The sequence below is a fragment of the Hyperoodon ampullatus genome (assembly GCF_949752795.1).
Source record: "Hyperoodon ampullatus genome assembly, chromosome: 7".
Classification (NCBI taxonomy): Eukaryota; Metazoa; Chordata; class Mammalia; order Artiodactyla; family Ziphiidae; genus Hyperoodon; species Hyperoodon ampullatus.
In genome coordinates, this window is record NC_136920.1 from 28,843,230 (window position 1) to 28,857,482 (window position 14,253).

Below are 14,253 nucleotides of genomic sequence, written 5' to 3' on the forward strand. Positions count from 1 at the left end.
GATTTATATTTTCTAAACATTTAATTTGGAAGGAATTATCAAATGCATGTGAGTTTTAATCTCACCTCTGTAAAAATTATAAAACAAAATACAATTTTATAAATGGTCTTAAATAGGAAAAAAGCAACGCCTGGCAAAAAACATAAAGAACAGAATTTTCTATTTCTCAGGAGTATGTTTTTTTTTTGAGCTCCTGCAAAGAGGAAACAAATTCACATATACGTACACACCCACTCAAATAAATTTGTGCACAAACATTCATTCCAGAAGTTTATAGCTTATACTCCACTATGTTCTTAAGGGGAGATTGGTCATATATACAATTAGAAGAAAATACAAAATATAGGTCAAAATGATTACCTATGGTGTTCTGTGTCTAGACATTAAGAGATACAGGGGGTTGCTGGTAACTTTAATCAATATTATTTTGATAGCAGAAAAGTAAGTTACTTCTTCCAGGTTCTCAAACTATTATTTATAAAATTCAACAAATTTTCCAGATTAATAGTTATAGTCAGATACAGATAACGTAGCAATGAAAATGGGTGTGTCTACTCATCATTAATATGCACAACTTATCAAGTTGTCACTCCTAGATTTGAGGCCTGTATCTTTATTTGGTGGTATAACAACCCTTGCAAATCCGTAACATTGCAACCCTGTTCCCTCTGAAGAACTAACTCTCTAGCAAGTGTTTGTTTTGTTTTGTTTTTAAAGAAAACTATTGACCCCACTCCCCATAATAAAACATGACTGATAGCAAGAGTTCACAATAAAAATGTGCAAAATATGGTGAATGCTATGCAATAATTTAAAATAAAAAAACAAGTGATTATATAAAGGCCACCAATTTATATTTAAATGCCAAATTCTGTGAAGTATTTCCAACCAAAAAGAAATCCTAAAAAAAGAGTAAGTCAAATATTATGACTTGGGATAATCTAACAATTAGAAATTCTTACCTTTTTAGTATTCAATACAAGAAATCTACAAACTTTTTCTGTACAGAGGATACAGATATCCCAGTTGTAGCTGTGACATCCATAACAGATTTTTTGAACCATTAAAAGGAACCAAAAAGTGCTCTCTTCTTAACTGCAAAGATACAAAGTTCCTTATCCAGCTGATTATGATCAAGTTCAGGTCCAGGATGCTAACAGATCTCCAGTGGCATAGTACACGTGTTTATTCCTCCTTTACTCTCTGCAGTTTGTCATAAAGGGCTGAATTGACATGTCTTTTTGGTTCAGGGAAAACAAACCATTTAAATAATGTGAATGTCCTATATCACCAAGACAACAAGGTGGGCTTAGTGAGATGGGAGTGACATAGATTTTTTAAATACCCTAAACCCTTTTGCTGGCCCAGGATATGGTGGTGGCGGTGAAACATTGTGTTTTCTGGTCAGTGCCATTGCCTGTTCATAAGAAGGTAACCCTGTGTCCTCCACTGAAGGTGGCAATGGAGACAAGACAGCCTCCTCAGGTCTTCTGAAAATGATGGAGGGAGTGTGTCTGCCGCTTCTTGCGTAGGTGGCTGAAGAACTAAACAGAGACAGCATTGAGGTCTAGGAAAGGCAGCATTTTTAGGTTAAGATGGCAATATTAAAAAATCCAACCATTTTGATAAAGGTGAACCCAATTTATTTTTATTGTTTTAATTTTTTTGGCCGTGCTGCGTGGCTTGTGGGATCTCAGTTCCCCAACCAGGAACTGAACCCGGTCCATGGCAGTGAAAGCACTGAATCCTAACCACCAGACCACCAGGGAAGTCCCTGAACCTGACTTATTAATATAACAACAGTTTTATTTTACCCATAAACTCTGAAAGAATCTTGATATAATGGAAAGATCAAGAACTTTGAAGTCAGTCATGGGTAAGAAACAGGATCTTGTCATTTCATAGCTATGTGACCAGAGGCAAGGTAACCTAACTCAGCTTTCCTCCTCTACACAATGGGGATGACAATAGCTACCTCAACAGAGATGTTTTGTGTGGATTGAGAAAGATGCCTTACGTAAAGCATCTAAGCAATGTCTGGAACACTGTAACAAGTCCTTGGCAAGTCCTACTTTTATTCTGTTGTCAAAACACGTGAATTCCCTTTTTCTCCTGCTCCTGAATTAAAATTTTCTCAAAGTATGGTGTGAAACCAAATCCAGGCTTTGTTGAAAGGCAGCATAACTCCAAGCCTAGGAAATTGATGCCACAGAGATAATCACAACAGGGATGCCCGTCTCTCTCTCCTCTGTTCCCCACTGAATCCCTGCTGCCTGGGCCATCCCTCCTAAACAGGACTTCTATCATATCATTCTTCTCCGCAAAAGTCTAACCTGCAGCCTACTTTCTACCGAATCAAGTTCTAACTCCTGTGCCTCCTTTTCAAAGCCTCCCTTATTCTGGCCTCACTTTATTTTATAGCTCTCTGCTCTTGCCAAGGTAGCCTCTTTACTCTCCTCTGTATGTGCAATGAATTCTCTGGTCTATCTCTGTGGTTTCACCTGTACTGTTCCCTTTCTCAGATTATTATCTTTTCCCCATTGATCTCCATTGATTTAAGTCCAACAATTACAAAAAAAATTTTTTTAATTAAAAAAAAAACATGGCCTAGTTCAATATGGCCACTGTTTTCACAAAACTCTGTCACCTACACCACCAGCCAATGAAATTTGAAAGGCAACACAGGTCTGGTGTTTTGAAACTACATTTTCCCTTCTCACTTGTGAATTACAAATTAAAATTCAGACATTAGTAAATTGATCTGTTTAGACTGTGAAGTTGGCTGCCTATGAAGCATCTAGGCATAAATTAACCTATTATAGTTATGACTAATAAGATAATTAAAATGTATAGGTAATCCCCAACATCTAGTCAATATTTACAGTATTCTTCCCAATAAGAGACAGCTTAGCAGACCCAATATACTGCAAACTAAATCAATCAATTTGCCCCTTAGAATGCCTTTTCCTTTGGAGGTTATAATGAGATCTGGAATTGGATGGAAGGACAGAGGAAAATTGCAGAGAGAAGAGAAGAAAAAAATCTGTGTAAATCTAGGAACTGGATAATCAGCCCTTCAATAGTTGAGAGGTGACTGATAGCCTCAGAAGTTTACTTAGAGGAGTCAACACAATTCCTCCTCTGTCAGAAATCTGGAATGTATTCATGGGAGGCTTGTCACTTGCCACATTCATTAGCTTGTGACGAAAAGTTCTACTTGTTTGTTTATAGGAAACAGGAGAGACAGATGTTTTATTTGAAGAAATGAATTTTTCCATGTTGACCTTCAAAATTTAAGTTACAGGAACAGTATAATTATATTAAAGTCATTAAGTGTCTCCACAGTGATTTCTTACATGATTGAAATCAGAAAGTATGCACCAGGAACATCTCAAATAAGCTGACAGCATTATATTATGCCTATTTTCCTCCATAAAATATAGGGACTAAGAAATGAAAAGATCTTGTTTCCCATTTCTTGGCATGTTTTTACAGAGGAATGAGACAAACTATTCTAACAATGATCTTATTTTTTACTCTTTTCTTTTTCAAATATTCCTCACCCTTCCCCCACTTCCAGACTTGCAAAATGTAGAAAGAGAACACATAACTCTGCTGCAAGAATTTCTTGGGACAATTGATGAACGGTACTCACTAAGTATTTAAAAGTTAATCTTAACACAAGTGAATGTCTGGTTAACCTAGTTTGAAATGTCCCCTATAAAGGGTTTCTGTGAGAATCAAAGTGAGACAGCAGATGTAAAAATGACCTGTAAACAGTACAGCATTATACTGTACTAACATTAAGTATAACTAAACTTTTAAAATAAGAGATATCCAGGTTTTCAAAATTTTATAATAACATACATAGAAAATATGCATAATAATGGCACCTCTTTATTCCCTGTGTCTTTGAATTCTGCTTCTAACCTCATGCAGGAAAGAAGCTAGAAGGTTTCAGAGAAAAAAGGCATAAGGTAAGAAGGTGTAGTGGTGCAGAAAAGTAGAAAAATGAAGAAAAACCAGAAAGAAGAGAGAAGACAATGTCGAGCATGAGGACACTGAACAATGGTTGTGCTCACAGACCTTGAGGGAAATTATTAAATGTGAGGGCACACAGGGACTTTTTGGGGAAAATACTATAAATGGGGTGGAAAAGAAGGAAAGATAAAAGGAGAGTCTTTGAAGGCATATTTTCCGATTTCTTCATTAACCTGTGAGTTTCCGGGTATGCTGCAGCTTGTGGAGAAGGACATATTGAATAAAATCTTAGTCAAAAGCCCTAGAAAGCAGGAAGAACTTGCTCATTTCCTGTCTGTTAAGTAAGGGAAGCCTCTCAGCTTAAAACATAGTGGCTCAAGAAAAATTGCACAAAATTTTCCTTATCTTCTCTCACTTTTCAAAATTTTATAGGATTTACAGAAGTCTCAGACAATCTCCTTAGTCCCTGCCCATGATCACATTAATGCCTCAGGGAGTTGTTGAGGAATTCCAGCCTGGGGATAGAATTACACTATACTTTGCCCCTGTCCTCTGCCCCCTTTGCTGGCATGTCCTCCTCTGCACGCTTACTGTGGGCATCTTTTAAGACTCCGTCACTTGCCTTCTGTCCTTGCATCACACTCAGAGAACTTGCCTACTCTCATGGCTTCAGCTTTTATCCTCCAATGGATTTATCTAAATTCCATATCTGTTGCCCTAAACTCTTACCTTAACAATAAAGAAAAAGTTTTTATTATGGTAAAGTACGTGTAACATAAAATTTGTCGTTATAACCATTTTCAAGTGTACAATTCAATGGTATTAATTATATTCACAATGTTGTACAACCATCACCACTATTTATTTCCATAATCATTTTATCACCTGGTTACCATCATTAGCTTCCCCATAGAATTTGAAAGTGTAAATAGGGATATATAAGCATTAATTTCGATAGCCTACTTCGCATGTGGTACTTTTTGCTGAACAAGGTTAGCTCTTCACTTTCTCATCTCTACTTACAGATAAGATAATAGAGAAGATAATAACTTTTTATTCTAATAAGGATGTTGAGATTCTATTATGCAAACAATTATGGCCTTTATGAAGCTTTACTAATGTGCTGGAACTCAGTTAATAGTAATGTACCAATGTTGGTTTGTTAGTTTTACAAATGTACTATGGTAACATAAGATGTTAGCAATGAGGGAGCTGTGTGAAGGATATAAGGGAACTCTCTGTGCTATCTTTGTAACTTTCCTGTGTATCTAAAATTATTCCAAAATCAAAAGTGTATTTTTAAAAAAAGGCAGCCATTTTTTTTAGCCATTTAAAAATGACAGTATAGAATGTATAATAGTGAATTAAATATTTTTATTTGGTACTTACCCTGGATGTTGTTGCCTGTTACACTTAGTGATACAAAGATAGTAACCAAGTAATCCAAAAATAACCAAAAATACTCCAGCAGCAATTAGTCCAGTCAGAAGGCCCATAACATCGATTTTCTCTCTGTTAGCATCTTAAGATAAATCATTAAAATAACATGAATATAACAACTGAAAAGCACCACCTATGATTTCAATAAATTCAAGGCTGGGTGTAAGCATGCTATTAAGCATCTAATAATTAATACTGATTACTTTTACAAGTCTGTGCTACAGACATGACCAGAAAACATTTAGATACACTTCCTAAAAGCCCTAGTTCTGACTTCATTTATTTTTAATTTTTTTTAAGTTTTTGACCACACTGTGCGGCATGCAGGATCCCCAACCAGGGATCAAACATGCGTCCTCTGCACTGGAAGCATGGAGTCTTAACCACTGGACCGCCAGGGAAGTCCTTAGCTTCATTTTATTTTATTTATTTATTTATTAGCTTCATTTTATTTATTTTTTATTTATTTATTTATTTATTTATTTTTGCGGTACGCAGGCCTCTCACTGTTGTGGCCTCTCCCATTGCGGAGCACAGGCTCCGGACGCGCAGGCTCAGCGGCCATGGCTCACGGGCCCAGCCGCTCCATGGCATGTGGGATCTTCCTGGACCGGGGCATGAACCCATGTCCCCTGCATCAGCAGGCGGACTCTCAACCACTGCGCCACCAGGGAAGCCCAGCTTCATTTATTTTAAATGTTATATTAACTGAATGAAAGTCAAGACTAAGTGGGATAAACATGTTCTTTGTTCAACTATACACATTTTGGTATTAACTACTAAGATAAATGAAGTAAGCAATTCCGGTGTAGCTATGTAATACAGTCTCCCTATAGCTGGGGCCCTACCTAGGGGGAATGAAAAAAAGAGCTGGCAAACACAAACAAAACAAAATAAAACAAACCTGACTAAAAAGCAGCTAGAGATGATAAATGTAGATAAAATAAAGGATCTCCCCTCTCTAGGAGTTACTTAATTCTCCCTAACAATCCTAATTTACCTAGTAGCATAAGTATTCCATTTACTTGTAATGGTAAAAAAGAAAAAAAAATTAAAATAGTTTACTATTTGAAACTAATAGAGTTCTACTTTTATTCTGTGCAAGTCTTGACTTAGCTGAACTGTTTAAAATAGCATTAAGCCTATTATCTCATTTCCCTACTGTCTCACCAAACTTGATTTTCAGTGTGTAAATAGATGAATGTGGCCTTCTCTGTCTTAGATAGCCCAGTGTATAACTGAGAAATCTTCCTTGGCTTTACAAGGTATGTATGTTGCGCAACAACCAAACTCAAACAATGAAACTAAAAATGTACTCTGATAGAGGGTGGGAAAAAACATGAAAATTGATCAGTTCTTGCCTTACCTGATTTTGTGGTTGGTCCTTTAATTGAATATTCTTGCCAAAATGTCATCTAAGAGAAAGGTAAAATTTCCAAGTTTATTTAATTTCCTTATTATCATTTCATTTGGTCTCAATGACCTAGACTAGGGGTGGTAAACGCTTGGCATGTGCCACAGGTAGGATACCAGTTCATTCATGCTGGAGGGTGTGACTCACTCTAATAAAGTACTGCCATCCACCACTGTTTCTTCCAACTCTGGAATTGGCCAGGGGATTATTGCCAGTGCTAGCTCTCCACTACTGTGTGCTGATAGTCTCCCTTTACCTGCCCAGAGCTCTCGCTCAGGCATCAGGGGACACTATCGCATTAGAGAGTCGATGAAAGTAGCAGAGGTGGAAGTTGAAGCAGGGGACTCATTATCATGTTTGAAAAGGAGTCTGATTTTTTTCTACATTAGGTGAGCCCTCAGTTTCCTAGGAAATGTTATTGAAAGTTATTTATTGATTTGGAAAGACATTCCTGAGACTGTTTAAGTTCAGTGTTACTTGAGAGAATGGAAGCCATTTTTAAGGAACTGTGATAAAATTAGAAAACGGGTTTGTGAAAAACAATAGAATTTCAACAGGCACAACTACAACGCAGAGTAGACTTTCTTTCCCTTCTCTAATAGATGCAGCAGATAATAGCAGGGAATGGAATCTGGGCACAATTTTGGAAGAAAAAAGAACTAAGTTTCAATAGCACCTGCATTTAAAGGATACCTAGAGAGGTTCTTATTGACCAAAGAGTAAAATGGGATTCTTGAGGAAGGGGAAAAGGAGCTGGGGTTATTTAATCTACAAAAGTGCAAAATCTGGGTCACTTGTCATTCTTAAAGAATATGCCAGATTATAACAGGGACAGTGCTGGCTGTTTGTTTTGTACCTTTTCAGGATTAACAGATAGGATTTAATTATATTTTAAGGGAGAACGTCTAAAGGTTTATTGCCAAGCAATAAAATCCTGAATGCAGGGACCATATATCTTATCTTCAGTCTCTAACAGAGCACTTGGCACATAGTGGGTCATCAATAAGTACTTGAAATATAAATACAGTAATCAAAAATGGTAAGTCCTAATAGAAAAAATTGCTCTGAGTCTTGAATGATTGAAGCCTGAGTCAGAGAACCAACTCAGATAATATCCTGAAGTTTAATTCACTCTGCTTCGTGATTGTCTTTGAATATCATAATGTTAAACACAGAAAATCACAACATAATTGATAATTTGCTAATTACTATAAGCCCAGTTAAGTATAAAGCCAAGTCTAAATGGGCTAATTACAATATAAGAAAGTAGAAAGAGATAACAGGTATACAATCTGAATTTTATTTAAGGCACATAATCTCTACTGACTGAAAGTGCCACTTTCTTAAGTACAATTTAATAGATGTCTAGCCAATTAACATCATCAACCAAATTACCGTTTTATCTTCATCCACAAAAATTTCTCTGGCTTCCTCATAATTACAAAGTTCTTCTCTGCATTCTCTTTCTAGGTCACCGGGAGTGAAGAGCTCCAAATCAAATCTATTATATAGGAGGTGTCTACGTATGAACAAGTTTGCTTCTTCTTTTGATGTAAAAACTAGCAAAAAAATAGAAAGATTTCAAACACTGATAAAAAATAAGGCAGAAAATTCCTGTTTTAATTATGGTAAAAGCATATAGTTCTTTTGATGTGGTTAAATTATACCAAACTTTCTTGTGTGGTTTTAAAATCTGACAAAAAGAAATATCATCAGTAAAAATAATTCCTGCTAAATATGAAATACAGATACTAACAAAATTCCAGAACATACTTGAGTAGATTATGTCCAAAATTATCAGCATAAATAAAAATTATTTGAGTATCACTTTTCCCTCTAGACAATTATTTTTCCAATAAATGACAGGCCAGACTATTCTATTTCTAAAGCATTGGTTTCCTATTATCTTGACTGAGAAAAATTAGTCTGGTGTAATGGACAGAGTACTGGACTAAGAGTTAGAAGACAGAGACTCTTCTTTTTGATTTGGCTTAGCTATCAGCTATATCCTGGGATAAGTCACTTATATCTCTGGGTTGCCATTTCCTGAAACACTTTTTGGGTTTTTTTTGGCCACACTGTGTGGCATGTGGGATCTTAATTCCCTGACCAGGGGTCGAACCCATGTCCCCTGCACTGGGAGTACGGAGTCTTAACCACTCGACCTCCAGGGAAGTCCCTGGGTTGCCATTTCCTCATTTGGAAAATGGGAATATGAACTAAATTATAACTAAGATCTCTTTATGTTTTAAAATTATAATTCATACATTTATATTAAAATTGTTCTATCAGGTTTATACCAAAAATTTTTAAACTTCTAAGCTAATAAAATCATGTTACTTATAAGATTAATTAAAAGCCATTCAGTCCCTCCCAAAGGAGTAGCTCCCTCCCATCAGCCCCTAAACATGTGTCTACAAAGTTTTATAAGACTCCGTCTACATGTGCATGTAGGGAAGGTAAATGGTAAGTAAACACCATAGCTAAGCACAGGTTGACACAAAACCAAAATATCCTACCAAGGCAGTATTTTCAAAACCTGAAAACTTCAAACTTGTTCTGGTGTCACACAAAGCTGAAGCGATCTTGCTCCAGATCATATTACTGAGACTGGAATTCAGAAACTCTCTGAGAACTACCCCAACTGCTTATAAGAATTTAAAAGTGTTGGTATTTCTCACTGCTAACCAATACTAAAGGAAGAATATATTAAAGTGGGCAACTGAAAGATGGATCAAGACTGATGACAGGGACTTCCCTGGTGGCGCAGTGGTTAAGAATCCGCCTGCCAATTCAGGGGACATGGGTTTGATCCCTGGTCTGGGAAGATTCCACGTGCCGCAGAGTAACTAAGCCTGTGCCACAACTACAGAGCCTGTGTTCTAGAGCCCACGAGCCACAATTACTGAGCCCACGCATCACAACTACTGAAGCCCACGCGCCTAGAGCCCGGGCTGTGCAACAAAAGAAACCACTGCAATGAGAATCCTGCACACTGCAATGAAGAGTAGCCCCCGCTCACCGCAACTAGAGAAAGCCCACGTGCAGCCAAAAATAAGACCCAATGCAGCCAAAAAATAAAAGACTGACGACAGTGCATGGTCTGGAAGACTAATACTGATTTGAGAGTGACCTCAGGTTGGCCATTTATTCTTAGCCTTTGAGACCAGTCACACCTTGGCCAAGATATTTTCCCTACTAATCAATCACTTTTCCAAGCAGGTCTGAATCTTAACAGAGCTGGATTTGTCCAATACAGTAGCCACTAGCCACATATGGCTATTGAGCACTTGCAATGTGGCTAGTGTGAATTGAGATGTGCTGTAAGTGTAAATACACAGGGGACTTCAAAGACATGGTTTAAAAAAATATGAAATATCTCAGTGCTTTCTATTGCTTATATTTGGAAATACTGGGTTAAATATTTTGGATATATTAAGTTAAATTAACTACATAATTAAAATTAATTTCACTTTTTTTTGCTTTTTAAAATATGGCTCTAGAAAATTTTTAATTTTTTATGTGGTTCGTATTTTATTTTTCTCGGCCAGTGCTATTCTAGTGTATTCATTTCTATGTTAGAAAAAACACATATGAGCTATTTGAACCAAGGGGGAAGCCAGAATGGGATCATTGGTGATAGGTGTTTTGAGAAATATTCTAAAAGGTAGATCAGTGTGATAAAATATTTTTGTTCTTCTTCGTCTTCTTGTAGATTTTACACTACCACCTAATGGAGACAGAATGCAAAATTTTCCAAGTCTCCATCATCTCTCATTGGGATTCTTGCAATGGCCCTCTAAGGCAGGGGTCCCCAACTCCCGGGCCACAGACCACTATCGGTCTGAGGCCTCTTAGGATCCGGGCAGCACAGCAGGAGGTGGGCAGCGGGCCAGCGAGCGAAGCTTCATCTGCCGCTCCGCTCCCCATCACTGGCATTACTGCCTGAGCCATCCACCGCAACATCCGTGGAAAAACTGTCTTCCACGAAACCGGTCGCTGGTGCCAAAAAGGTTGGGGACGGCTGCTCTAAGGGCTCTCCTTGTCCCCTACAGCTACACTGGTTTCCAGTGTGCCTGGTTCTCTCCTGCCTTTGAACTTGCTGTTTCCTCTAAATAGAACTTTATTCTTTCACTCTGCTCTCTCACTTCCTTCAGGATTTTGTTCAACGTTACCTTGATCCCCATCCCCACTCACCCACCTCTGGCAATCCCCATCTCCTACTATACTTTGTTTTTCTTCATAGCACTTATCACCATCTGGTGTTCGTATGCTTTACTTACTTGTTACCACTCTGTTCCCCTAGCTAGAAGGAAAGTTCCATTAAAGCAAGGGATGTTGACACATAGAGATGCCAAAAAAGTTACTTACAAAAATAAATGAATGAACTTGACTTTCCTGTAGCAGGAAGGAACTCTTGGACCTAAATTCTACCAGTTGAAGCAATTCAGAGATATAGTCCGTTACTCAGCTTGGCATAGGTTTAAAATATTAAACCAGTAATGAAGTAACTCTGAGCCTGCCTAACTTAGCTATATTGTACTTACTACATGAAATCTAATTTCAGAATGGAGAATTAGAATCTGCCTCTGTATTGCCACTTCTCAGATATGCCCAGATCTTTACATTTTATTGGCTAGAAAAGCAGTGCCAAATTTCTCATTGTTGGTCTCCTATTCAAGTCAGTTATCTGAGTTATAAACTGACCCTGCCCTCCAAAGGGGACTTTCAACTTAAAAGGAAAATAAAAAAGCGAGTCATAAATATTTGTATTGCTCCTGAAATGATATTTATGCCAACGAAAGTCTTCACTGATGTATAAAACATGCCCTCCAGGAGGGGCTGCTGTTTACCACTTCCCTGAGTGTGAAAGTTCTGATTCAGTCCGTGGTTGACCTTAGACTTTCAGTGCCTTATCAAACATCTTCCTGCCTCCCTTATGATCTTAGGAGAAACACTGTCCTTTGTTATTTGGGTTCTAAGTGGTCCTGGATTTGCTTTTAATTGAAAGAGGCAAACTTCCTTGCCCCTGGAGCATCCCGAACTTCCAGCAAGAGTTCCTATTTTCCCTCTGGCCATTGCTGAAGGATGCACTGGCCTTTGCACTTTGGTATCTGCCTCCTCAGATTGTCTTTCCATCTCCATGTCTCCTGTCTTAGACCATCCTAGGAAGTTACCTGTGCATTCCCCTATTTTAAGCCCACCAACTGAGATATTCCATTTTCCTCCTCTCTCCTGTCTCCCCATGCTTTCTAAATAAATTCTTTTTAGGTCATTTCAACCCCACCTTTGGGCTTTATCAGAATGCAGCTGAAGGTCCTTTATTTTCCTAATTACTTTTCATATCTACATTTATTATATCGCATTTGCAGATAGAGAGCACTGGCTTCTGTGCCATACGACTCTCCGGAGACAGAGTTACTGCTAACTCACGCTTTCCTCTGCTCTTGAAACTCTGTTTTAACTTCTGTCATAGAGTTTATGGAGATTATCATTTTACACCCTGCCTCTCCCACTAGATGAAGTAGTCCTCCCGGTCAGGATTACAGTCTTTCATTTCTACATCTCCAGTGCCTAGCAGAGGGCTTGGCACATAGTATATGTTAATAAAGAGGTTATTACGGAACAAATCAGCTTTTTAAATATACAGGATTCTTCATTTACACTTCCCACAGATATCTCCAGCCTTCTGCACTCAAGTATGATCTCTAAATTCCTTCCATAGTTTGTGATGTCCTTGAGACTGTCTTTTATGCTGTATCGTGTGAATGAATGAATACACTCACAAGCATTCTGGAGATCAGCATCTGGTCCTGCTGAGTATGGATCATCCACCTTATATATGATTGGACTTACATATATGGTGCAACTTGGGAGGCACCAAGAAGGATTTCCTTCCAAATCTCCCCCATCCCACTGGCTAGCCTATCCAATTGCCTAAAATTCTGCCATCAGTGTTTGATTCCTTCAGGTTAAGATATTGCCCTATCTTAACACACACACACACACACACACACACACACACACACTCCTAGAAGGTTTGAGACACTAAGCTGTATTAATCATTAATAAGTCATCCAGGAGTATTAGTGTAACAGATCCTTCCCAAAAGGAAACGAGAGTAGGATCTGATGAGAATGAATAAGGGACAGGAATGTGTGGAGAGGTAGATCCAAAGCACTGGCACTGGGTAGGGAAGCACAATGACTACGCAGGGAGAAATGAAAGCCAATTTTTTTTTTCTTTTCTGTTTTTCCTGGTTAGGCTTTCAAAATATGGGCAGGAATCAGTCTAAGACCTGGAGTCCACAAGGTATGAAATTCTAGGTTAGCAAGCCCCAAACCTAATCTTCTCATACCTTCAGATAACCAGGCATTTAAAAGTAAAAAAGGACCTCAGAGATCATTCCACTCCCCATCCCGCATCATTTTACAAGCTGAAAGGGGTTAAGTAAATTGCCCAGAGTCTCCTAACACATCTGGACTAGATCCTGGTCTCCCTGTCCATCTTTCCAGGAAGAACTGGAAGAATTATGCTCATTATAATTACCACATAGCTTCATCTAGAAAAATGGCACTCACTGATTTTCAGAAGTTGAAATAGGTTTTCCATTCAGTTAACCACCAACCTGGTCTTAAATATATACTTAGCAAAAGTAACTCACAGAAATGAATGTGTATAAATTGCACTTAACATAACAAACCACAACATTACCAAATAAACCACAAATTAAAGGACATTTTAGTGCTTCTATGATTGATGGGGGCATGTAGTTTCAAAGACTGCACTTTCTGGTTTGAGCTCTGTAATCCGAGTCGGGTTTCCAGGAGGGTTTACTTGGAGCCGGAAGCCAGGCTTACCTTCTTCTCCCGCATGCCTAGACTCCTCTGGACTTCTTGTGCGATGAGGGAACGCGAAGGTAAGTATGCGCAGTTGGCTGAGTAGCACCAGGAGTGTAAACATAGTCTGGCAACTGTCAGACAAACCGAAACAAACAAAATAAGCAACCAACCAACAAAAAACACGTCAAAAAAGGCCCCGGCTCAGCACTTTGAGTTCCTGTGGGAACTGAGTCACCTACCTGTTGTGCTCAAAGCCACCGCGCGACTGCGCCCCGCGCGCGGTTTCGGTCGCCGGCGTCCGACCCGCGCCCGGAAAGCGGCCCCGAGAGCGTGCCCGGGGACAAATGCCGCCTCCGCCCTACCCCTCGCCTCCCCACCCCACCCTCCGGGCTCTGCCGACGGCAGAGCGGGCACCTATCGCCGCGGCCGCCCTCTGCTTTCCGTTGGTATCGAGCCCGGTCCGCCGAGGTGGCCCCCTCCGAGTCGCCCATTCCCCGTCGGGGCCGAGCCGCCGGGCCCCGCACCTGCAGCTCCGGGCGCATGTTCCAGCAGCTCCCGGGCCGGAGCCCCGTGCTT

At 39.1% G+C, this 14,253-nt stretch overlaps 1 protein-coding gene across 1 annotated transcript; it reads right to left on the bottom strand.

Annotated features, from left to right (window-relative positions):
• Positions 1–1,309: 1,309 nt before the first annotated feature.
• Positions 1,310–13,798, bottom strand: PRRG4 (proline rich and Gla domain 4; the record flags this gene model as incomplete). Its single annotated transcript, XM_079709563.1, has 5 exons — positions 1,310–1,544; positions 5,371–5,503; positions 6,788–6,836; positions 8,231–8,394; positions 13,696–13,798. 5 exons carry the CDS (start codon positions 13,796–13,798, stop codon positions 1,310–1,312), a joined length of 684 nt encoding a protein of 227 aa, XP_079565689.1.
• Positions 13,799–14,253: the final 455 nt, after the last annotated feature.